This window comes from Oncorhynchus gorbuscha, linkage group LG04, assembly GCF_021184085.1.
Source record: "Oncorhynchus gorbuscha isolate QuinsamMale2020 ecotype Even-year linkage group LG04, OgorEven_v1.0, whole genome shotgun sequence".
Classification (NCBI taxonomy): Eukaryota; Metazoa; Chordata; class Actinopteri; order Salmoniformes; family Salmonidae; genus Oncorhynchus; species Oncorhynchus gorbuscha.
This window is the reverse complement of record NC_060176.1, coordinates 41,025,990-41,052,744: the sequence shown is the minus strand read 5'-3', so window position 1 is coordinate 41,052,744 and position 26,755 is coordinate 41,025,990. Positions and strand designations below refer to the sequence as shown.

Here is a 26,755-nt window from a genome sequence, read left to right as displayed (position 1 = left end):
ATTACCCAACAAAAGCATGTCCTCCAAGAAGTCTAAATGGAAGCACTTTGGAAACAAGTCAATCAGGACTCTGTGTGTGTGTATGTGTGTGTGCATATGTGTATAAGAATCTCTGCCTCGATCAGTGAATTTCATTATTCATTTGTGAAGGAGTTAAGGCAAGGCACAGCCTGAAAGAACTAATTAAAACCCATTTAAATTAGCTTTCTTTCCCTGTGGAGTCTATAATGAGGCAACCTGCAACAACAGCTTCATCAAACTTCTCACATCTCCACTGTTGTGGGTCTATTAAACAGCTCTACACATCTGAGATGGCAATGGGTGGGAGTAATATAGAGAAAATGCCACTGGTTGTGCTTTGGGAAATATAAGCAGGTGATAAGAGATAGGAAGGAGGAGGAGAGGGTGAGTGGATCAAACTACCCCTTACCAGTCAACTCACGCCTCATCCCTCCCTCCTTCCTTCTCTCCTTGAACTTTTTCCTTTGACATTCGCAGAACAAGAGGTTAGCTTAATAGTCCCCTGGTGTTCCTTAAACACACCACTCAGATATGAAGGATAGGAGAGTTGGAGTCGGAGTTCAAATGACCAGAGTACTCGGAGCAAATGATTCCATTAACTCCAAGCCAGGGGAGCAGCCCTCGGCACACGCACACTTTAATAATTTTATTGGACGATTTACACTAAATTGAATTAACAGTTCCAGGACCTTCATAGCGGGGTCTAGCTGTAAGGAAGACTGCGTTCAGGGCCAAGGTTATTATGGTAAACTAAAATAAACTAAATGAAAAATAATTATGAAAAAGCTAATATAGTAAACTGAAATAAAAAAATTAACTATACTGAAACTATTATTGTTGACTCCAAAACTATGAATTACATTCAGCTGCGGGGGGTCTAATGAGTTTAAGCTGTTTTTCTAATGGGGGATTTCCAGCTTCTGAATATGGCGGGTCACATTGAGATTAACGTTTATAATTTAAAGGTAAACTCAGTGAGATGATGAGCAGCACCGCATATATTGGGCACGTTTGAGTGGTAAGGCTAAAGCAAATAACTGTAGACAAAGGTGGAGGTGTGAAGTCGGGTGGGAGGTGCATCTGCGACAGTTGGACACGAACGTGGTTTTTCAACAGCAGGGCTCAGATCAACATGGTAGTGTTGCCATTGCTTCTAAAAACTTGTTTTCTTTTTAACATCGAAATAAACATGTATCTAACCCCTATATCACACACTCAAACAACTGAAATGATATTATATTGTGTGTACATTGTATTATCACTTTGTGAGAGAGCCTCAAAATGTAACATTTATTTGAATATATCCAGTGTACACATAAATCGCGGCAAATTATTTCCCATTTCAGTCATGTATTTGGTCACGTTAGTGTGGGTCAAATAAAAACACCTTAAGGATTAGTTGACAATAGAGCCTCCCACAATGCAGGCGATGGCTGCAGGATGAAGTAGGTGAAGCATACCTCCATGCCTGCAGCTTGTTGACAAAACTGTCTCTAGAAGCGAACTATGGCAATACCTCGCTTACAAATCAGATGAGGGCCAGCCTACGGAAACTAAGCAAAAGGTGTTATTGCAGTGCAAGGGAGGTTTATTTCGAAAACGACAATCTATTTTACACAAGACATTTGCATTGTAACGTTACTCTACTAGCAACCTATATTCAGCATGACATTCATGGAGCATTATAATATGATTATGATCCAAAAGTAATGTAAAATGCCCTCACAAATTCTCTATGAAAGCAATATATTTAGACTACTTCACGTATGTCTGGGCTTGCTAGCAGTAGCCAGCCAGCAGCCCTGGGTGGAGCATTGCACCCTGGGAGTTGAAATTCACTCAGAATTGCAGTATGCTGTGTAAAATCCATTGTAGAGAATATTGGAATATAGAAGATTCAAAAATGTGTTTCAAAGTGGGTTTTTCTCCCCATGTAATTCTGGAACTAAACTATTTATTTAATATATTCAAGCTTTAATGAATAATAAATCTTAGGTCATTTGACCCAATATTATGGCCAAACATGAGCCAATTAACACTGATATGTATCCAATTACATTTTAAAACAGTTTAGATGTTCCTATAAATTATTTTGTATGCTCCGAGGTTCTGCTAGTTATTTTTTTAAGAGCTTTTGCACACCTTGAAAATTATTCAAGACCTGTCTTGTTTGTTGTTGATCATTGCTAGACAGCCATTTTCAAGTTGCCATAGATTGTCAAGCCAATTTAAGTCAAAACTGTAATTAGGCCACTCCGGAATATTCAATGTCATCTTGGCATGCAACTCCAGTGTAGATTTGGCCATGAGTTTTTGGTTGTTGTCCGGCTGAAAGGTAAATTTGTGTAACGGTCTGTTGGAAAACAGACCGAACCAGGTTTTAATTTAGGATTTTGCCTGTGTTTAGCTCTATTCTGTTTTATTATAATCAAAAAACTCCCTGGTCCTTGCAGATGACAATTAACTCTGTCAATTAGGTTAGTATTGAAGGGTAACTACAATGTTGTTGATCCATCCTCAGTTTTCTCCTATCACAGACATTACACTCTGTTTAGAAGTCACCATTGGCCTCATGAGCAATTTCCTTCCTGTCCAGCAACTGAATTAGGAAGGACACCTGTATCATTGTAGTGACTGAGTGTATTGATACACCATCAAAATTGTAATTAATAACTTCACCACGCTCAAATAGATATTCAATGTCTGCTTTTTTACCCATCTACAAATAGATGTCTTTCTTTACAAAGCATTGGAAAACCTCCCTGGTCTTTGTGGTTGAATCAGTGCTTGAAATTCACTCTTCGACTGAGGGGACCTTACAGATAATTGTATGTGTAGAGTACAGAGATTATTATTGTCAAATCCCATCTTTGCTTCTTTCCAGAATAACTTTCTCCTGGTTTTCCACACTCACCATGACTTCCATATTCTGTTGTGGCTCCTGGAATCCATGGACTGTCAGCTTCCGAAGTACTGGGGGGGGGAAACGTAAACAATGACCTTTAGACACAAGTCAATCAGAACTGTGTGCGTGTGCGTGCGTGTGCATGAATGATTCCAGCTACCTTTAAGTGACAGTAGAGTCCTCTCCAGTGAGCTGAGGGCATGGGCCTGTTCCACGGCTAGGACTTGCTGGAGGAAGCAGTCTGTGTGGTGGCTCCACAGGGAGCAGGCAAAGCTGTAGATGCCCGACGCCAGCTGCAACACACACAAAACTCAATTAAATAAGACTCCTTAGCCTGGGTCAATCAATGTGTGTGAGTATGAGAGTGTGAGTGTGATCGAGCCACAGGTGCAATTTGGCATTCGAAGGCAGGGTTATTGTTCTCTCCATGAGATTACCCCGGAGCAATAAATTGTAGTTTTCCTAAATGACTTTTTCTTGTAATGGCAACACAGTCTGTCAATTTCTAAACTATTGCTATGTCATTAATTCTAGAATCATAAGGGAATGACATTGCATTTAACTTAACTGTTACTGTGACTTGGCATATTAAACTGCAGAATGAGAATCCTCTGAGGTTGATTGTTGTACAAGAAAAACAATGCCATTAAAAACTAACTTTGTGCGTTCCCTCTTTGGTGAGAAGTGAGAGAAGCTCTGTGAGATGATGGAGCAGAAAAAACAAGACTGTGGAGAAGACAAATGGCTGAATTGGGGAATGAGCCAATGAGATTAAGCAAAGTGACTGAAGTGATTTATCCTCCAACACAGCCAAAGACACTATTGTTATCATTCCAGCACATCTCCACAGAAACCATTCATGATAAATCTCCATGCTAACAACAAATCCCTCCATTTGGCCTGAGGGAGAGAAGAACCCCAAACAGGGCAGGACAACAACAATGACAGTTTTCTAAAGTGCGAAGTTGATGTAAAGTGTCTTTAAATGAAATTGTGATCCAAAATATCCAGCAATTCAAGGCTCCACATCTACAAATGAGATGTCTGACTCATTTGATCTAGTGTTTGTTTGATGTTTATTTTTATTGTGGCTGACATGTCTAAGGTTCAAGTGATGACTCGGAGGAGTATTCCATCTTTAAAATGACAGTCTCGGTTCAACACACACACACATATTTCAGTCAAAGTAATGTTGATGGGATTTCTTTAATCATTTCTTAATGCAAACCCTAAAGAGCATGAAGGTGACTTCAAAAGAGATGTGACTCGATATATCAAATGTTTACATCCAGTGTGGTTTGATATATACAGTGGCTTCGGAAAGTATTCAGACCACTTTACTTTTTCCATCTTGTTTAAGTAACAGCCATACTCTAAAATAGATTAAATTACATTTTTTTCCTCATCAATCTACACACAATACCACATAATGACAAAGTGAAAAGACATTTTCGCTATCCGCCCTGCCAAACCGAGCAATCGGGGGAGGAGGGCCTTGGTCAGGGAGGTGACCAAGAACTCGATGGTCACTGACAGAGCTCCAGAGTTCCTTTCTAGAAGGACAACCATCTCTGCAGTACTCCAACAATTAGGCCTTTATGGTAGAATGTCCAGACGGAAGACACTCCTCAGTAAAAGGCACTTGACAGCCCGCTTGGAGTTTGCCAAATGGCACCTAAAGGACTCTCAGACCATGAGAAACAAGATTATCTGGTCTGATGAAACCAAGACTGAACTCCTTGGCCTGAATGCCAAGTGCCATGTCTGGAGGAAACCCAGCGCCATCCCTACGGTGAAGCATGGTGGTGGCGGTATCATGCTGTTGGGATGTTTTTCAGTGGCAGGGACTGGGATACTAGTCAGGATGTAGGGAAAGATGAAAGGAGCATAGTACAGAGAGATCCTTGATTGAAAACCTGCCGCAGAGCACTCAGGACCTCAGATTGGGGTGAGAGTTCAACTTCCAACAACCAACACAACGCAGGAGTGGCTTCGGGACAAGTCTCTGAATGTCCTCGAGTTCCCCAGCGTGAGCCCAGCTTGAACCCTATCAAACATCTCTGGAGAGACCTGAAAATAGCTGTACAGCGATGCACCCCATCCAACCTGACAGAGCTTGAGAGGATCTGCAGAAGAATGTGAGAAACTCCCCAAATACAGGTGTGCCAAGCATGTAGCGCCAAACCCAAGAAGACTCGAGGCTGTAATCGGTGCCAAAGGTTATTTAACAAAGTACTGAGTAAAGGATCTGAATACTTATGTAAATGTGAGAGTTTATATTATCTTTAATAAATGTTCAAAAATGTCTAAAAACCTGTTTTTGCTTTGTCATTATTGGGTATTGTGTGTAGATTGATGGGGGGGGGGGGGGGGGGGGGTCCATTTCAGAATAAGGCTGTATCAATACAAAATGTGGAAAAGTCAAGGGGTCTGAATATTTCCAAATGCTCTGTTCAGTGCAGTGGAAAAGTTACTCTCCTTTCTGATTCTCTGTTTTTGCATATTTATATTTATACTGAATATTAATCAGATCTTCAACGAAAACCTAATTAATATTAGATAAAGGGAACCTAAGTTTACCAAAAAAAAGTATACTTATTTTTATTTATTTAATTATCAAAAGTTAACAACCAATTCCCCTGTGTGAAAAAGTAATTGCCTTAAACTCAATAACTGGTTGTGCCACCTTTAACTGCAATGACTGCAGCCAAATGCTTCCTGTCGTTGTTGATCCATCTCTCACATCGCTGTGGAGGGATTTTGGCCCACTCTTGCACGCAGAACTACTTGAACTCAGCCACATTTGTGGGTTTTCAAGCATGAACTGCTCATTTCAAATCCTGCCACAACATCTCAACTGGGAATAGGTCTGGACTTTGACTAGGCCATTCCAAAACTTGAAACTCGTTGCTTTTTAACCATTTTCATGTAGGGTTGATTGTGTGTTCTTGATCATTGTCTTGCCCAGCTGCTCTTCAGCTTCAGCTCACAGGATGAACTGACATTCTCATGAGAAATTCTCTGATAAAGAGCAGAAATCCTGGTTCCTTCAATTAAGACAAGTTATCCAGGTCCTGAGGCAGCAAAGCATCCCCAAACCACCACACAACCATGCTTGACCGTTGGAATAAGGGGACCTATAAGGGGACCTAAACACTGAATTCCAAAGTAAAAACCTTTTACCAAAGGTCAAGCACGGTGGTGGAAGTGTGATGGTTTGGGGATGCTTTGCTGCCTCGGGACTTGGACGACTGCATGCCAGAGTGGGCCATAATTCCTCCACAGTGATGTGAGAGACTGATCAACAACTTCAGGAAGCATTTGGTTCCAGTCATTGCATCAAAGGTGGCACAACAAGTTACTGAGTATAAAGGGGCAATTCTTTTTCACACAGGGGAATAAATTGCATAAGTGTTCATTAAATAAGTATTTTTTTTTTGTAAACTCAGGTTCCCTTTATCTAATATTAGGTTTTGGTTGAATATCTGATCATTCAATAAAAAATATGCAAAAAATAGAGAAAATCAGAAAGGTGGCAAATACTTTTTCGCGGGACTGTAGCTTTGTCCTGTACAATGGACAGCATTGTCTCCATCTTACTCAGAACACTTGTGTTAGATCATGCCTCTCCCTAAACAGAAGGAAGCAGATAGTACAGTCAACTTTCCTGCCAGTTCTTGACTATTGTGACATCATTTTTCGGAATGCAGCAGCCACTACTCTTTAACCATTGGATGGTGTCTGCCATAGCGCCCTTCACTGCATCACAGGTGACAGTTTTTATACGCATCACCATATCCTATATCAAAAATTGGACTGGTCCTCGTTAAAGTCCCGTAGATCACTTAATTTCTCTCTTTTTGTTTAGCTTTACTACACAGGCTTACGACCGACCTCACCCGTTCACATGGATGGTGAACTCTCAAGGTTCCACCAGTATGTAACAATCTAGGAAAATCTGTCTTCAGTTTTAGTGCCCCCCATTTTTCAATAGCCTACAAAACTCCCTACATCTTGACTCTGGTGCCTCTAGGGCAGTTGAGGACTTAAATGTTGAATGAATTTTATGAGAATTGCAACTTTTTGGATTAAATGTAAATAATTGCATTTTTTGGTGTTTGACGCTGTAGTGTTGATTCTGTAACTTGTAGTTGATTACATTTTTTATTGGTCAGCTTGAATTTGTTGTGTTGCTGTCCTCAAGGGACAATTTAAATGAGACCCTGGTCTCAACGGGTTCCTCTGAATAAATAAAAGTTAAATAAAAACCTTCAAAAGAGAGTGAACTGAACACCAAATTAACAAAACATCAAGCACTGCTTTGGTGCCATCAAACTGCATATACATATATACGGTTTCAATGGTGAAACATAAGAGTAATTTGAATAATTCATTGAAATTAGAGGTCGACCGATTAATCGGAATGGCCGATTAATTAGGGCCGATTTCGAAATTTCTAAACAATCGGAAATCGGTATAGGAATGGTGGGTTAACTGCCTCTTTCAGGGGCAGAACGACAGATTTTCACCTTGTCAGCTCGGGGGATCCAATCTTGCAACCTTACAGGTAACTAGTCCTACGCAATAGACTGTTACGCGATTGCAGTAAGCCAAGGAAAGGTGCTAGCTTGCATTAAACTTATCTTATAAAAAACAATCAATCATAATCACTAGTCAACTACATATGGTTGATGATATTACTAGATATTGTCTAGCGTGTCCTGCGTTGCATATAATCTGACTGAGCATACAAGCATACAAGTATCTAAGTATCTGACTGAGCGGTGGTAGGCAGAAGCAGGCGCATAAACATTCATTCAAACAGCACTTTTGTGCGTTTTGCCAGCAGCCCTTTGTTGTGCGTCAAGCATTGCGCTGTTTATGACTTCAAGCCTATCAACTCCCGAGATGAGGCTGGTGTAACCAATGTGAAATGGCTAGCTAGTTAGCGTGCGCTAATAGCGCTTCAAAGGTCACTCGCTCTGAGCCTTCTAGTAGTTGTTCCCCTTGCTCTGCATGGGTAACACTGCTTCGATGGTGGCTGTTGTCGTTGTGTTGCTGGTTCGAGCCCAGGGAGGAGCGAGGAGAGGGACGGAAGCCATACTGTTACACTGGCAATACTAAAGTGCCTATAAGAACATCCAATAGTCAAAGGTTAATGAAATACAAATGGTAGAGGGAAATAGTCCTATAATTCCTATAATAACTACAACCTAAAACTTTGTTAGCTTTCTTACATAGCACATATTGCACTTTTACTTTCTTCACCAACACTTAGTTTTTGCAATATTTAAACCAAATTGAACTTGTTTCATTATTTATTTGAGGCTAAATGGATTTTATTGATGTATTATATTTAGTTAAAATAAGTGTTCATTCATTATTATTATTATTTTGTCTGTACATTATACCTTGAAGCTATTTTATCGCCCCCAGAAACCTCCTTTTACTCTCTGTTCCAGAAGTTCTAGACAACCAATTCTCATTGCTTTTAGCCGTACCCTTATCCTACTCCTCCTCCTTTCCTCTGGTGATGTAGAGGTGAATCCAGGCCCTGCAGTGCCTAGATCCACTCCTATTCCCCAGGCGCTCTCTTTTGATGACATCTGTAACCGTAATAGCCTTGGTTTCATGCATGTTAACATTAGAAGCCTCCTCCCTAAGTATGTTTTACTCACTGCTTTAGCACACTCTGCCAACCCGGATGTTCTAGCTGTGTCTGAATCCTGGCTTAGGAAGACCATAAAAAATTCTGAAATGTTCATCCCAAACTACAACATTTTCAGACAAGATAGAACTGCCAAAGGGGGCGGTGTTGCAATCTACTGCAAAGATAGCCTGCAGAGTTCTGTCCTACTATCCAGGTCTGTACCCAAACAATTCTACTTTTAAAAATCCACCTCTCTAAAAGCCAAGTCTCTCACCGTTGCCGCCTGCTATAGACCCCCCCCTCTGCCCCCAGCTGTGCTCTGGACACCATATGTGAACTGATTGCCCCCCCCATCTATCTTCAGAGCTCGTGCTGCTAGGTGACCTAAACAGGAACATGCTTAACACCCCAGCCATCCTACATTCGAAGCTTGATGCGCTCAATCTCACAGAAATTATCAATGAACCTACCACCTCCCCAAAGCCGTAAACACGGGTACCCTCATAGATATCATCCTAACCAACTTGCCCTCTAAATACACCTCTGCTGTCTTCGACCAAGATCTCATCAATCACTGCCTCATTGCCTGCATCCGTAATGGGTCAGCGGTCAAACGACCTCCACTCATCACTGTCAAACGCTCCCTGAAACACTTCAGCGAGCAGGCCTTTCTAATCGACCTGGCCGGGGTATCCTGGAAGGATATTGATCTCATCCCGTCGGTAGAGGATGCCTGGTTATTTTTTTAAAGGCCTTCCTAACCTTCTTAAATAAGCATGCCCCATTCAAGAAATTTAGAACCAGGAACAGATATAGCCCTTGGTTCTCCCCAGACCTGACTGCCCTTAACCAACACAAAAACATCCTATAGCGTTCTGCATTAGCATCGAACAGCCCCCGTGATATGCAGCTTTTCAGGGAAGCTAGAAACCATTATACACAGGCAATTAGAAAACCCAAGGCTAGCCTTTTCAAGCAGAAATTTGCTTCCTGCAACACAAACTCTGCTGCTGGCCATGCTTTCCACCTGGCTACCCCTACTACGGGCAACAGCACTGCAACTCGCCCAAGCCTTCCCCATTTCTCCTTCTCCCAAATCCAGTCAGCTGATGTTCTGAAAGAGCTGCAACATCTGGACCGCTACAAATCAGCCGGGCTAGACAATCTGGACCCTTTCTTTCTAAAAAAATTACCTGCAAAATTGTTGCAACCCCTATTTACTAGCCTGTTCAACCTCTCTTTGGTGTCGTCTGAGATTCCCAAATATTGGCAAGCAGCTGCGGTCATCCCCCTCTTCAAATGGGGGGGACACTCTTGACCCAAACTGCTACAGACCTATATCTATCCTACCCTGCCTTTCTAAGGTCTTCGAAAGCCATGTCAACAAGCAGATTACTGACCATTTCGAATCTCACCATACCCTCTCTGCTATGCAATCTGGTTTCAGAGCTGGTCATGGGTACACCTCAGCCACGCTCAAGGTCATAAACGATATCTTAACCGCCATCGAGAAGAAACAATACTGTGCAGCCGTATTCATTGATCTGGCCAAGGATTTCGACTCTGTCAATCACCACATCGTCAGACTCATCAGCCTTGGTTCCTCAATTGATTGCCTCGCCTGGTTCACCAACTACTTCTCTGATAGAGTTCAGTGTGTCAAATCGGAGGGTCTGCTGTCCGGACCTCTGGCGGTCTCTTTGGGGATGCCACAGGGTCACCATAGCATCACCCACCTGTAGCACGCACTCCAGCAGGTATATCTCTCTGGTCACCCCCAAAACCAATTCTATCTTTGGCCGCCTCTCCTTCCAGTTCTCTGCTGCCAATAACTGGAAAAAACTACAAAAATCTCTGAAACTGGAAACACTTATCTCCCTCACTAGCTTTAGGCACCAGCTGTCAGAGCAGCTCAGATTACTGCACCTGTACATAGCCCACCTATAATTTAGCCTAAATAACTACCTCTTTCCCTACTGTATTTATTTTATTTTGTTTATTTTGCTCCTTTGCACCCCATTATTTTTTATTTCTACTTTGCACATTCTTCCACTGCAAATCTACAATTTCAGTGATTTACTTGCTATATTGTATTTACTTTGCCACTATGGCCTTTTTTTTGCCTTTACCTCCCTTATCTCACCTCATTTGCTCACATCGTATATAGACTTGTTTCTACTGTATTATTGACTGTATGTTTGTTTTACTCCATGTGTAACTCTGTGTCGTTGTATCTGTCGAACTGCTTTGCTTTATCTTGGCCAGGTCGCAATTGTAAATGAGAACTTCTCAAATTGCCTACCTGGTTAAATAAAGGTGAATATATATATATATATATATATATATATATATATATATATATAGTTGTAATTGTCATTATTACAAATAAATAAATAAATAAAAATCGGCCAATTAAATCGGTATCCGCTTTTTTGGTCCGCCAATATTCGGCATCGAAAAATCATTATTGATCGACCTCTAATTGAGATAATGTTCACCATCGGTAATACGAGTTTGTGATTCCACAGATCAGAGTAATCAGATTTTTAAAAACAACAAACAACATTAATAAGAATGCTGAATGTTTTATTCCCACTCATCCCTCCATTCCGTTTTCAAGCAACAAGGTATGGAATATCAAAGCCCCAAACAAGGTCCCATCCATCCAGACACTCGTTCATCATGGCGAGTTTGTGTGTGCGTGTTCCTGACACTCGTTTATCACACCATGCTCAATCCCTCCTACCTGTCAGTCACAAGACGAACAAATGGGCCTTCAGAGGATCAGAGAGAAAGAGAGGGGCCAGACCGATTGGGAGAGGCATAAGAGAGAGGAGAAAAGATGTATGGAGAAAAAAGAAGAGGAAGAGGTGTATAGAGACAGAAATAGGAATAGAAGAGAATCGAGGATGGAGAGAGAGGATGACATAGAGGAGAAGGACATAATGGGTCTCTGTCATCAATGAATTTGAATGAAGGTAGCCCGCCTGTCGAATAATACATGTATTTGATACAAAAGAGGCCTGTTCCTCCTCTCCACTGAAGGCAAGAAGCCTCATTATTCAAACACTGGCACAGATAAAAGCTTTTAATACTTTTTAAGGCCGCTTTCCCACCCCCACTCAATCTCATGCCGTCGCTCCCTCTTTCATTCTGCAAAAACACAGACAAACATCTCTTCAACCCAGCAGCCACTAACATACACTACCGTTTTGGGGTCACTGAGAAATGTCCTCGTTTTTGAAAGAAAAGCATATTTTTTGTCCATTAAAATAACATCATATTGATCAGAAATACAGTATAGACATTGTTAATGTTGTAAATGACTATTGGAGCTCGAAAAGGCCAATTATTTATGGAATATCTACATAGGTATACAGAGGCCCATTATCAGGAAAATCACTCCTGTGTTCCAATGGCACGATGTGTTATCTAATCCAAGTTTACCATTTTAAAAGGCTAATTGATCATTAGAAAACCCTTTTGCAATTATGTTAGCACAGCTGAAAACTGTTGTTCTGAATAAAGAAGCAATAGAACTGGCCGCCTTTAGACCGTCAAAGAATTATCCACAAATGCTTATTTGAAAAAGCAAATTTGAGATTGTTGAATGCCAAAGTCATTTAGTCTTACAATTAAGGTGCCACAAAAACACCCATCACACAGTCAGCACTTTATAGGCTTGATGGAAATGGTGCCACGGATAAAGTAAAGAATAAATCCATTTCACTCTAAGTAACCAAAACACTACATTTCCTGTATGCCATTTATTCCTTCATTACATTCAACCATCCTGACATACAGGCATTTTACAGGCACTGATATTCCCTCCCTATTCTAACATTTACTCCATTAAGATGATTCTTGTAGACAATCCAGGAGTGATTAGGGGTGTCGTGTGCCAGCAATGGCTCTGGGATTAGGATTTATAACCCATCAGTCTGTTCTGACACCCATTATAACACAAATGTTATTGAACTACTCTGGAGGAGCTGGAACTTAAGATGTATTGAATAACGTTGAAAAATCTCGGTAACATTACCGAAAGCCTCCTCCCTAAATTTGCTTTATTCACTGCTTTAGCACTCTGCCGACCTGGATGTCCTAGCCGTGTCTGAATACTGGTTTATTTTTAAATCCTTAAATTTCCATCCCCTAACTATACATTTTCTGACAAGAGAGAACTGCCAAAGGGTGCGGAGTTGCAATCTACTGCAGAGATGGCCTGCAGAGTTCTGTCATACTATCCAGGTCTGTACCCAAACAATTTGAGTTTACACTTTTAAAAATCCACCTTTCCAGAAACAAGTCTCTCACCGTTGCCGCTTGTTATAGACCCCCAGCGGTGTCCTGGACACCATATGTGAATTGATTGCCCCCCCCCATCTATCGTCAGAGTTTGTACTGTTAGGTGACATGCTTAACACCCCGGCCATCCAACAAACTAAACTAGGTGCCCTCAATCTCACACAAATTATCAAGGAGCCTACAAAGTACAACCCTAAATCTGTAACCATTTTAGATATCATCCTGACCAACTTGCCCTCTAAATACACCTCTGCTGTTTTCAACCCGGATCTCAGTGATCACGGCCTCATTGTCTGCGTGCGTAATGGGTCAGCGATCAAACGACCACTCCTCATCACTATCAATTGCTCACTAAAACACTTCAGCGAGCAGGCCTTTCTAATCGACCTGGCCCGGGTATCCTGGAAGGATATTGACCCCATCCCGTCAGTAGAGGATGCCTGGTTGCTCTTTAAAAGTGCTTTACTCACAATCTTAAATAAGCATGCCCCATTCAAAAAAAGAAAAACTAAGAACAGATATAGTCCTCGGTTTACCCCAGACTTGACTGCCCTTGACCAGCACAAAAACATCCTGTGGCGTTCTGCATAAGCATCGAATAGCCACCGCGATATGCAACTTTTCAGGGAAGCCAGGAACCAATATACACAGGCATTTAGGAAAGCAAAGGATAGCCTTTTCAAACAGAAATTTGCATCAAGTAGCACTAATTCCAAAAAGTTTTGGGACACTAAAGTCCATGGAGAATAACAGCACCTCCTCCCAGCTGCCCACTGCTCTGAGGCTAGGAAACACTGTCACCACCGATAAATCTACGATAATTCATCATTTCAATAAGCATTTTTCTACGGCCATGCTTTCCACTTGGCTACCCCTACCCCGGCCAACAGCTCAGCACCCCCTGCAGCAACTTGCCCAAGCCTCCCCATTCACCCAAATCCAGACAGTTGATGTAATGAAAGAGCTGCAAAATCTGGATCCCTACAAATCAGCTGGGCTAGACAATCTGGTACCTCTCTTTCTAAAATTATCCACCGAAATTGTTGCATCCCCTATTACTAGCCTGTTCACCCTCTCTTTCCTATCATCTGAGAAACCCTAAGATTGGAAAGATGCCGCGGTCATCCCCCTCTTTAAACGGGGAGACACTCTAGACCCAAACTGTTGCAGACCTATATCTATCCTTCCCTAAAGTCTTTGAAAGTCAAGTTAATTAACAAACAAAACATCAACCATTACGAATCCCACCGAACCTTCTCCACTATGCAATCTGTTTTCCAAGCTGGTTATGGGTGCACCCCAGCCACACTCAAGGTCCTAAATGATACCATAACCGCCATGGGTAAAAGACAGTACTGTGAAGCCGTCTTCATCGACCTGGCCATGGCTTTTGACTCTGTCAATCACCGCATTCTTATCGGCAGACTCAACCGCCTTGGTTTCTCAAATTACTGCATCGCCTGGATCACCAACTACTTCTCAGACAGAGTTCAGTGTGTCAAATCGGAGGGCCTGTTGTCCGGACCTCTGGCAGTCTCTTTGGGGGTGCCACAGGGGCCAATTCTCGGGCCGACTCTTTTCTCTGTATAAATCAATGATGTCACTCTTGCTGCTGGTAATTCTCTGATCCACCTCTACGCAAAGGACACCATTCTGTATACATCTGGCCCTTCTTTGGACACTGTGCTAACAAACTGCCAAACGAGCTTCAATGCCATACAACACTCCTTCTGTGGCCTCCAACTCCTTTTAAATGCAAGTAAAACTAAATGCATGCTCTTCAACCGATTGCAGCCCGACTAGCATCACTACTCTGGACGGTTCTGACTTACAATATGTGGACTACAAACACCTATGTGTCTGGTTAGACTGTAAACTCTCATTCCAGACTCACATTAAGCATCTCCAATCTAAAATTAAATCTACAATCGGCTTCCTATTTCGCAACAAAGCCTTCTTCACTCATGTTGCCAAACATACCCTCATAAAACGGACTACCCTTCCGATCCTCGACTTCGGCAATGTCATTTACAAGATAGACTACATCCAGTTTGCTGAGTAGAGTGTTGGAGGCTATCACAGTGCCATCTGTTTTGTTACCAAAGCCCCATATACTACCCACCCCTGAGTTCATATTCGTCCAGGTCATCTATAAGTCTTTGCTAGGTAAAGCCCTGCCTTATCTCAGCTCACTGGTCACCATACCAACACCCACCCGTAGCATGCGCTCCAGCAGGTATATTTCACTGGTCATCCCCAAAGCCAACACTTCCTTTGGCCGCCTTTCCTTCCAATTCTCTGCTGCCAATGACTGGAACGAATTGCAAAAATCACTGAAGCTGGAGACTTATCTCCATCTCTAACTTTAAGCATCAGCTGTCAGAGCAGCTTACCGATCACTGTACCTGTACACAGCCAATCTGTAAATAGCACACCCAACTACCTCATCCCCATATTGTTATTTATCCTCTTGCTCTTTCGCACACTAGTATCTCTACTTGCACATCATCATCTGCACATCTATCACTCCAGTGTTAATGCTAAATTGTAATTATGTCACCTCTATGGCCTATTTATTGCCTCACCTCCCTACTCTTTTACATTTGCACACACGGTGCATAGATTTATCGTTTGTGTTATTGGCTGTACGTTTGTTTATTCCATGTGTAACTCTGTGTTGTTGTTTTTGTCACACTGCTTTGCTTTATCTTGGCCAGGTCGCAGTTGTAAATGAGAACTTGTCCTTAACTGGCCTACCTGGTTAAATAAAGGTGCAATAACGTTTGTTTTTAATTCCCAGGTGGAAGATTCCCAGAATCAAGACATAATAAACAGCAAATACGGGATCCTTCATCCAGGATCTCTGAAAAACCAGTGAATTTGGGGAATATAACTTAAACTTTGTTCTGAATAAGGGGATAGCCAGTCAAGAAACCCAGGGATGAACTATTAAGCCTGACATGGAAGGTTATGAGCACATGGAAAAGTGGCATAATAAAAGTATCTAATCCAGTCATGAGGGACCTGGAGAGGAGCTGTATAAATAATAAATCCAAGGCGTTATTAATATTATGTGAAACCACAGGAGTCTTATATAAGACTGTGTGATATAAACCAATAAAGCAGCCTTCATTGGTTGAATTACATATTATAAAACAGTTTGTTCGGATCCTGGATGATGATTGGCTGATAGCAGGGAGTTATACACCTCAATCCCCAGGTAAAGCTTGTTCATTATCAATTCATATCCAGTGTCCCACAGCCTAGCCAGGCAATTCATATAGTTAATCTTTCCAGGAAAAAAGTACGTAGACATTATTTCCCCATGCTATATTGCAGCTATCTCAGCACCACGGAGGGAGTCTCTGCAACTGGGGCCTGCCAAAGATCATCTACAACATTGTCAAGATAGTCGAGTGGCAGCTCTACCAATGGAAATACAAGTCCTCAATGATTGGAGGCATGCGAGAACAGGCAGGACCATTCTAGCAAATGAGAGGGCAGATATGCATGTGCACCGCAGTCGTTTTTTATCAAAGTTCCCAGAATGCCACATGCATACCCTTATATCAGTACGTTTGTAACAGCCGATAGATTACAAAACTTCAATTCGATCAAATAAGCCTCACATAATTCGACACTCTCATAGACCACCATACCAAAAAAGTGCGTCTCACATGGACAGATTTTGGGTGCCTCTTCCTCTCTGGCCGCGCCTAGCTCCACACCAGAGCTCTTAATGAGTGATATACTGTGGAAAGGACTGTGAGCAACAGATAAATATTTGTCAGGAAGAAAAAATCCCACTTAGGATTGATTTCTATTGTTCCCATTAACCTTTTGCCTAGCATTTGGTTTGGAACAGTTGAACTTTGTCTAAACCTTGCTGCCTGCCTATCCGACCTGTGCAACAATGTTGTATTTTCTTTTGCGATCTCGACCGTGCGATAGTGAGAAATGAATGTGATGAGACTGACAGCTTCTCTGAGCCAGGGAAATTATAATTATCAGGATCACTATATTGGATATTTCCCCCAAAAAAGGCAATAGAAAAGGGTGAAAATGCATAGTTTACTGTCATTCCAGCTCCTTGATGTGATTGTGTTAGTTGGCTAGCTAGCAAAAGAGAAGTAGCTAGCTTGCTTGGCAGCCTTTTTTTGCTTAGAATGTCCATGCCAATAGAATGGAAAACCAGCCAGTTTGGCTAGCAAGTTCAGAATAGCAGAACTAATATCAGAATATCTGAACTTTTGACTGGACTATATCCTATGGTGGAAGGAGGGAAAAAATGTACTCAAATAATGTTGATCGATAATAATGTTGATGTTTTTTGATCAATATATATATATATATATATATACACATATACATATACATATATATATATATATATATATATATATATGCAACAGTTTTATCTGAGCAATAAGGCCTTAGACCCAGGAATTATCATGAATAACACCCTCTTAAGAGCCGTTTCCTCGGCCCTTCGCTTCACTTCAGTAGAGTCCATTAAAGCCTATAAAAGGGCATACAACACTAGTCTGTTTGAGCCTTCTGAACGAGACCCTGGTAGACCTTCTGCTAGGGGCAGGACAATACCAGTATGGCAATGCTCATTCGTATCATGACAAAGAAAAACACGAAGCGGATTTAACTTCTTTAGGAAAGCAGACATAATGTTGGAAACAAACATTATGTTGTCATCCAGAACAACATGTATATTTGGCAAGTTATAATAAATAATATTTTACATACAGCATGTTTTTAAAGGACCAAATAGTTTGGTCTGTATTGCGTTTACATTTTTGCCATGGAAGATTTTTTTGCGAAGCTGGTATCGTCCCGGATCTACTTTCTGCAGTGAGGAAACATTTCGCAAAGGAAATTTACAGTGGTACAGGTACTATGCAGCAGGTAGCCTCGAGATTAGAGCGTTGGGCCAGAATCTGGTTTGAATCCCGAAGTTGAATTAATGTCATTGTGAATCCCAATTGCTCCAGGTGTGCTGGACAGGTGATCCTGGATGCGACCCCACTCCCTGTGGGTGTCTCAGGGGGGGGAGTTGGGATATGCAAGACAAATATTTCCATTACACACTTGCACCGATGAACACTTGTATACGTGTGTAAAAGGACAAATATAAGCATCCCCCAAAGTATTATTATATGCTTAACTCTGATAATTGGATAATGTATAAATTACTAGAATGTCCTCTACGGTTCCAGAAGCTTCCAGTCCACCAGCCATTTTTTTTTGCATCGTTTTCAAAGCATTAAAAGCCCAAACTCAGCTCAAGTTGGATAATTTTGATATGTATAGGCTATTATATGTCTAATTCATGTCATTACAATCAATTTTTAATGCATGATATATTCATAAGCTTAATGGCTCCCATGGTGATAGTAATCTATTGGCCCATTTTCATTCCATTCAAGTCATTAATTTATGAATCATCTGCAAAGCTTAATATAGCATTTCACCCAGTGTGATATTCTTTATTGGTAAAGAACTACTGGTTCTTTATCAAAACCCCAATTCAAAAGACATGCTAAATGGTAACTATCAACCCCAATTTCAGCCTTTGTCCAAACCCTTCAAATAATAATACATTTTCAAAAATGCGTTCAGATGAGAAGTTGTGGGTGGGGGGAATTTCTCCTAAATATTTATTTTGGGGGTGGGTGAACAGTTGAACAGTTGGCAACACTTTCTTACTAAGGCATACTTACCAGAAGTCCACTGTCACGCTCTAATGACAAAATGATGTGCATCGAGAGCATATACAGCTCTTGACAGTTAGCGCACAGCGGTAAGGCGGAGAGTTCCTTACATCTATTGCCACTTGTGGTGTAAGTCTGAATCCACCACGGGGCACCTCAATCTTAGAACTGTGGACTCACATTTAACGTGGTAACATGTTGGGAAGAAAAAGAAAACCGACAACTACTACAAGGGCGACCTCTCTCACAAGAACGATTTCACTTTTCAGAATTCTAAGTATGTGGGCACGAGATGATTATTGTAAGTAAATTATAAAAAGTCATTTAAAAAAAAGATCTGCCCCACGTGGGATTAGAACTCACAACCATTAAACTATGACCCAACTGTCTTAGCAGACTGCGACACCAAGTCATAGCAGGTAGAAAAAAAGTTTACATGACACCATTGTCATCTATTTCTTGTCACGATGGATGTCGCTACAAATAAAACCTATAATCCTCATAGCCGAAGTGTGTGTTTTTTTCTTCGTAAAAGCACATTAGAAGTGTATGAAACAGAAAGCAAAAACATTGAATTTGGTCATATGTGGGAATATGGCTTACTGCTTTTAGAATTTTGTGTAACGTCAGTAGTCTATTCAAGGAAGCATGCAAAATATGTTGGCACACTCCACTTAACAAGAACATTGCGAGAGAGCACCTGTCACCTGCTTTTATAGTAAACCTTGAGGAGGTATCACTCAGCACATCTAGAAAAGAGTGTATTTCATACCGAACCCTTACCTTGAGATGATGTAATAGAACCTTCTGAAGGTGCCTTGACATAACGATTTCAATGGGAGGGTTGAACCGCTAGGGGCAAAGAGCACTACACTACATTTACATTTACATTTAAGTCATTTAGCAGACGCTCTTATCCAGAGCGACTTACAAATTGGTGCATTCACCTTATGACATCCAGTGGAACAACCACTTTACAATAGTGCATCTAAATATTTTAAGGGGGGAGGGGGTGAGAAGGATTACTTTATCCTATCCTAGGTATTCCTTAAAGAGGTGGGGTTTCAGGTGTCTCCGGAAGGTGGTGATTGACTCCGCTGTCCTGGCGTCATGAGGGAGTTTGTTCCACCATTGGGGAGCCAGAGCAGCGAACAGTTTTGACTGAGCTGAGCGGGAACTGTACTTCCTCAGTGGTAGGGAGGCGAGCAGGCCAGAGGTGGATGAACGCAGTGCCCTTATTTGGGTGTAGGGCCTGATCAGAGCCTGGAGGTACTGAGGTGCCGTTCCCCTCACAGCTCCGTAGGCAAGCATCATGGTCTTGTAGCGGATGCGAGCTTCAACTGGAAGCCAGTGGAGAGAGCGGAGGAGCGGGGTGACGTGAGAGAACTTGGGAAGGTTGAACACTAGACGGGCTGCGGCGTTCTGGATGAGTTGTAGGGGTTTAATGGCACAGGCAGGGAGCCCAGCCAACAGCGAGTTGCAGTAATCCAGACGGGAGATGACAAGTGCCTGGATTAGGACCTGCGCCGCTTCCTGTGTGAGGCAGGGTCGTACTCTGCGGATGTTGTAGAGCATGAACCTACAGGAACGGGCCACCGCCTTGATGTTAGTTGAGAACGACAGTTTGTTGTCCAGGATCACGCCAAGGTTCTTAGCGCTCTGGGAGGAGGACTACTTAAAATACCTAAATATATCCCTTTTGACAAACTATCAAAATGAAGACCAGAATTGACATGTCTCACTACAACTAAGCCTAAAACATCTGATTGTCAAATACTTTTTTTGTTCATGAAAGTTACTCTTTGTGATTCCTCTCTCATTCTCTCCTCACTTATGCTCTACTCCCTTTCTCCATCTCTCTCAGTAATATTTCCTCCCTGTATCTCATCCTCCCTCTCTCCCCATTCCTCAGTCATTTTTCTACCAGCAGCCCACGAGGCAGTCATGTGCAGCTGGCAGTGTGCCAGTGTTTACAGGGAGCAGCCAGTAGCCAATTAAACCGAGAGCCAGTTAACTGTAGCTCAGTTGGTAGAGCATGGCGCTTGTAACGCCAGGGTAGTGGGTTCGATCCCCGGGACCACCCATACGTAGAATGTATGCACACATGACTGTAAGTCGCTTTGGATAAAAGCGTCTGCTAAATGGCATATATTATTATTATGTCCCATCCATCCATGTGTGTCCAGGTTTTCGTTAGTCAGTAATAGTCATCTTTTGGCCGATAAAAAAATTGAAACGTCGTTTAAAAAAAATTGGTGCCACCCAATTGTCCAGGAGAAGAAAAAAATCCCATTGCAAAATAATGCTTCGATGGAAACACTTGTAGGTTAATTTGCATAATTTCGTGACTATTAAATTGGTGTGTGTACATCATATTCATTATCTGTTTTATTTATCACACTCGTACAACATACAGACAATATGCAAACAACTTGCAAGGCAGGCAACTTGCAATGAGCTGGAGGCAGCATGCATTTGGAAAACATATGCCTAGTTGTTTGAAACCTGAACATTTTACTACATCCTATGAGGCATGCTTTACCTTGCATCAAAGTAGCCAAGCCAAAATCAGACCACATCTGCGGCACAATTATTTTATATAAACTTCCTTTCATTGTCCAGTAGACAAAGGCACAATCCTAGTCATATTACATTACACTCTTATTCAGAACGATTTACAGTAGCAATTAGGGTTAGGTACCTTGTTCATTCTATGCTAGTTGCTGCATATCCGACCTAGAATACGTGAACATCTATAAGTACCTAGGTTTCTGGCTAGACTGTAAACTCTCCTTCCAGACTCATATCAAACATCTCCAATCTAAAATCAAATCTAGAGTCGGCTTTCTAGTTCGCGACAAAGCCTCCTTCACTCACGCCGCCAAACTTACCCTAGTAAAACTGACTATCCTACCAATCCTCGACTTCGGCGATGTCATCTACAAAATAGCTTCTAATACTCTACTCAGCAAACTGGATGCAGTTTATCACAGTGCCATCCGTTTTGTTACTAAAGCACCTTATACCACCCACCACTGCGACCTGTATGCTCTAGTCGGCTGGCCCTCGCTACATATTCGTCGCCAGACCCACTGGCTCCAGGTCATCTACAAGTCCATGCTAGGTAAAGCTCCGCCTTATCTCAGTTCACTGGTTACGATGGCAACACCCACCCGTAGCACGCGCTCCAGCAGGTGTATCTCACTGATCATCCCTAAAGCCAACACCTCATTTGGCCGCCTTTCCTTCCAGTTCTCTGCTGCCTGTGACTAGAACGAATTGCAAAAATTGCTGAAGTTGGAGACTTATCTCCCTCACCAACTTTAAACATCTGCTATCTGAGCAGCTAACCGATCGCTGCAGCTGTACATAGTCCATCGGTAAATAGCCCACCCATTTCACCTACCTCATCCCCATACTGTTTTTTTTTTTCCTTTTCTGCTCTTATGCACCCCAGTATCTCTACCTGCACATGACCATCTGATCATTTATCACTCCAGTGTTAATCTGCTAAATTGTAATTATTGGCCTACCTCCTCATGCCTTTTGCACACAATGTATATAGACTTTTTTTCTACTGTGTTATTGACTTGTTTATTGTTTACTCCATGTGTAACTCTGTGTTGTTATTTGTTCACACTGATATGCTTTATCTTGGCCAGGTCACAGTTGTAAATGAGAACTTGTTCTCAATTAGCCTACCTGGTTAAAACCCGTTGGATTTAGGGGGCGCTATTTTAATTTTTGGATGAAAAACGTTCCCGTTTTAAACAAGATATTTTGTCACGAAAAGATGCTTGACTATGCATATAATTGACCGCTTTGGAAAGAAGACACTCTGACGTTTCCAAAACTGCAAAGATATTGTCTGTGAGTGCCACAGGACTGATGTTACAGGCAAAACCCAGATAAAAATCCAACCAGGAAGTGCCACATTTTTTGAAACCGCCTCAGCGCAATGACTCCTTATATGGCTGTGAATGAGCTACGAATGAGCTTGCGTTTTCCACATTTTCCCCAAGGTGTCTACAGCACGGTGACGTCTTTTTAGGCATTTCCCTTGAAGAATGGCTGTAAGGGACCATATATGGCATGTGGTCACATGGTGTATCCCGCAGAAAACCTTGCGTAAAATACTGAGGTAGCCATTTTTCCAATCGCTTCTTATGAGAAACCAACTGCCTCGGCGGATATATTATCGAATGTATTTGTTAAAAACACCTTGAGGATGGATCCTAAACAACGTTTGCTGTGTTTCTGTCGATATTATGTAGCTAAGTTTGAAAAAGGTTTGGCGTTATAGTTGTAGCATTTTTCGGTCTATTTTTCAGCCAAGCATGGTGAATAAACGGGAGCTTTTTTGCCTACAAAAATGATCTTTTTGGAAAAAAGGAACATTTGCTATCTAACTGGGAGTCGCCAGAGTGAAAGCATCCGAAGTTCTTCAAAGGTAAATGATTTAATTTGGTTGCTTTTCTTATTTTCATGAAAATGTTGCCTGCTGCCAGCAGAGCTTAGCATAGCATTATGCCATGATAAACTTACACAAATGCTTGTCTAGCGTTGGCTGTAGCGCATATTTTGAAAATCTGAGATGACAGTGTTGTTAACAAAAGGCTAAGCTTATGTTTGAATATATTTATTTCATTTCATTTGAGATTTTCATGAATAGGAAAAGTTGCGTTATGCTAATGCACTTGAGGCTATGATTACGCTCCCGGATACGGGTTTGCTCGTCGCAACTGGTTAAATAAAGGTGAAGTATATATTTTTTTTAAATAAAATTAGATCTGTCCTCTTTCTAAATGTCTAATGGATATTTTCATCTGACACGTGAAACCGCTAGCATGAGCGGTGCGCGGTTTCCCGCTAATTGCATTACGGAACAAACATTCGCGCATAGCCTACTGCCTTGTGCGCATTGCTGTGCTTAAAATGTGAACAAGCTAAATGTTCTGATCTGTAGCATCAGACTCATTGCATTTTACTTTTCTTTTATGTAGCCTAGGCACACTGGTTGTATGAATTTGGGATCCATCGCCCCACAACGGTCCCAGAGTGTATGGAATAGGACATTTTCATTCACGCCAAGCTGACCAATTGAATAGGTCAAATTTTATACTATGGGGGAATAGTAGATTGACATAGGCTAGTGATTTTGCTGTTCGTGAGCTGAGGAAAAGTAAAATGTGGACAGTTATTCTAACATCTTCAAAGTGCACATCAGAATTCGGTAAGAAGGACCGCACATCATTGCATCCTTGACTTGTATTAATACGAATTTCCATAATCTAAATGGGATTTCTGTCATTCTGAGCACTGTGAGTGGACACCATATGGGTCCCATAAATTTCTCAAATGTCTGGGAAATTAAAACGATGCCAGTCAAATATCGAGCGACACATTTTCCTAACTGAAACCCTGGTGCATGTTTATCAGTCCATCCAACCAGTCTGGGAGAACTGACACACCTGCTTCTCAGAACTACTGAAAAGGGACAGAGATATGGCCTGCATGAACATTATTATTATGTATGCCATTAAGCAGAGACTTTTATCTGAATGGACTCACTACCAACTGAGCTAGAGGACCACACTATGTAGCGAGTGTATTATCCAGGCCTGCAGAGTTACTGTACTGTTACTTTTACTGTTCAGTCTAAAAATCAACCTTCTCAGATCAGTCTGCTCAGCCTCAGCCAACCTGAGGCCAACACCAGAGGACAGGTTAAGTAGGGAGGACTAACTAAAACACTCCTTAACATATTTGAATCATTCAGAGGTAAAAGGCCGTCCTCGAAGCACAGAGATAGGGCTGGTATACTGTATTTCACTCTATACCATTATTGATGCTTGGATGGGTTTGGGTTAATGTCAACTACAGAATTTGAATGATTTATTATTCAATTTCCATGATTTCAACAGGTCAGCCAAGTGTTTTAATCCTAAATTGATCTAAATTGCAAGTCAAATAACAATTGCAATATTTGGTCAAAATAATGCCTCGAATTTTATGCTCATATCGTGCGGGAAATGCAGAAATTAATGAAAATGCTGAAAAATAATTTTTGGTGGAAGTTTGAATAGTATAAAACAATCCAAATGGAGAAAAACCCAATGTAATCACTTACTACTGAAAAAGCTAACGGAGAATTTGTATTACACTGAACAAAATAATGAATGCAACATGTAAAGTGTTACTCCCAAGTTTCATGAAATAAAACATGTTCCAAACGCACAAAAAGCTTATTTCTCAAAATTTTCACAAATGTATTTACATCCCTGTTAGTGAGCATTTCTCATTTGCAAAGATAATCCATCCACCTGACAGGTGTGGCATATCAAGAAGCTGATTCAACAGCATGATCATTACACAGGTGCACCTTGTGCCGGGGCCAATAAAAGACAACTCTAAAATGTGCAGCTTTGTCACAACACAATGCCACAATGTCTCAAGTTGAGGGAGCGCGCAATTGGCATGTTGACTGCAGAAAAGTCTACCAGAGCTGTTACCAGAGAATGTAACGTTCATTTCTCTACCATAAGCTGCCTCAAACGTCATTTTATAAAATTTGGCAGTACGTCCAACCGGCCTCACAACCTCAGACCACGTGTACGGCGTCGTGTGGGCGAGCAGTTTGTGGATGTCAACGTTGTGAACAGAGTGCCCCATGGTGGCAGTGCGGTTACGGTACGGGGAGGCATAAGCTACAGACAATAAACTAAATTTCATTTTATCAATGGCAATTCCAATAAACAGAAATACCATGAGATCCTGAGGCCCACTGTGACACACATTTTGAATGTATCTGTGACCAACAGACACATATCTGTATTCCCAGTGTTGTGAAATCCATAGATTAGGGCATCATTTATTTATTTAAATCGACTGATTTCCTCATGGACCGTAACTCAGTAAAATCTTTGAAGTTGTTTCATGTTGCGTTTACATTTTTGTTATTATTTCACAACATAAAATATCAAACAAATTTCAATTTTATTTGTATAAATATGATATAATACTTTGGCCATATGGACCAGCCCTACAAAGATGAAAAACATTCACAGGGGAAATTGAAATGGGATACGATTCATTATCGATGAATGTGAAGCTCTGGTTGCCCAATGCCATGGACTAGGTTTTTGTCTGTTTCTTGGTGTTTTCTGTGAGCCACCGCGTTGACACTGGGTTGTGCGGAGGATAGCTGTGTTTGTAAATGGGCCATTTAGTACTGAAATCAACATCACTGCCTGCATCATTAAAAATCTCAGTTTAATGAGTCTCTGAAAGATTGCCCACACAGCCCACAGTCTGACCCCAAGATTTATGGAAAGACTTATCGTCTTTAAAAAACATAGAGGGGAAATGGTGTTACTTCAGAGTCTGAGCATCTGTACACACACACACTGCAGAGAAGTCAGCACACAGCTAAACAGAGACCCCCAGAGGCCAAGGCTGGCACAGCATGTGTATCAAACCGAGGAAGAGAGCAGCAGGGACGGGCAGGTGGAGGAAGGAAATACAATTGAGAACTACAGAGAGTGAATGCACGGGAGAAATACAGTGCCCTTAGAAATATTCATACCCCTGGACTTAATCCACATTTTGTTGTGTTACAGCCTGAATTCAAAATGAATTAAATGTTTTTTTTTCATGCATCACTACACACAATACCCCACAATGACAAGTGAAAACATGTTTTTAGAAACTTGAGCAAATTTACTGAAAACGAAACAGAAATATCTAATTTTCTTTCTTTTCTCTCCAAAACTCTTAAAGCCGTCCTTGGTCAGCTCTCCCGCTATCTCTCTCAGAATGACCTTCTTGATCCAAATCAGTCAGGTTTCAAGACTAGTCATTCAACTGAGACTGCTCTTCTCTGCATCACGGAGGCGCTCCGCACCGCTAAAGCTAACTCTCTCTCCTCTGCTCTCATCCTTCTAGATCTATCGGCTGCCTTCGATACTGTGAACCATCAGATCCTCCTCTCGACCCTCTCCGAGTTGGGCATCTCCGGCGTGGCCCACGCTTGGATTGCGTCCTACCTGACAGGTCGCTCCTACCAGGTGGCGTGGCGAGAATCTGTCTCCTCACCATGCGCTCTCACCACTGGTGTCCCCCAGGGCTCTGTTCTAGGCCCTCTCCTAT

The 26,755-nt window shown here is 41.7% G+C and overlaps 1 protein-coding gene across 1 annotated transcript in view; it reads right to left on the bottom strand.

The window, feature by feature from the left end:
* Positions 1 to 26,755, bottom strand: part of ipo11 (importin 11) — a 245,623-nt gene that overhangs the window by 182,558 nt on the left and 36,310 nt on the right. Inside the window, exons 6-7 of the mRNA XM_046346795.1 lie at positions 3,087 to 3,219; positions 2,936 to 2,994 (exon numbers count right to left, since the gene is read on the bottom strand). Coding sequence (XP_046202751.1) covers positions 2,936 to 2,994; positions 3,087 to 3,219 — 192 coding nt within the window. The remainder of the gene's footprint in view (positions 1 to 2,935; positions 2,995 to 3,086; positions 3,220 to 26,755) is intronic.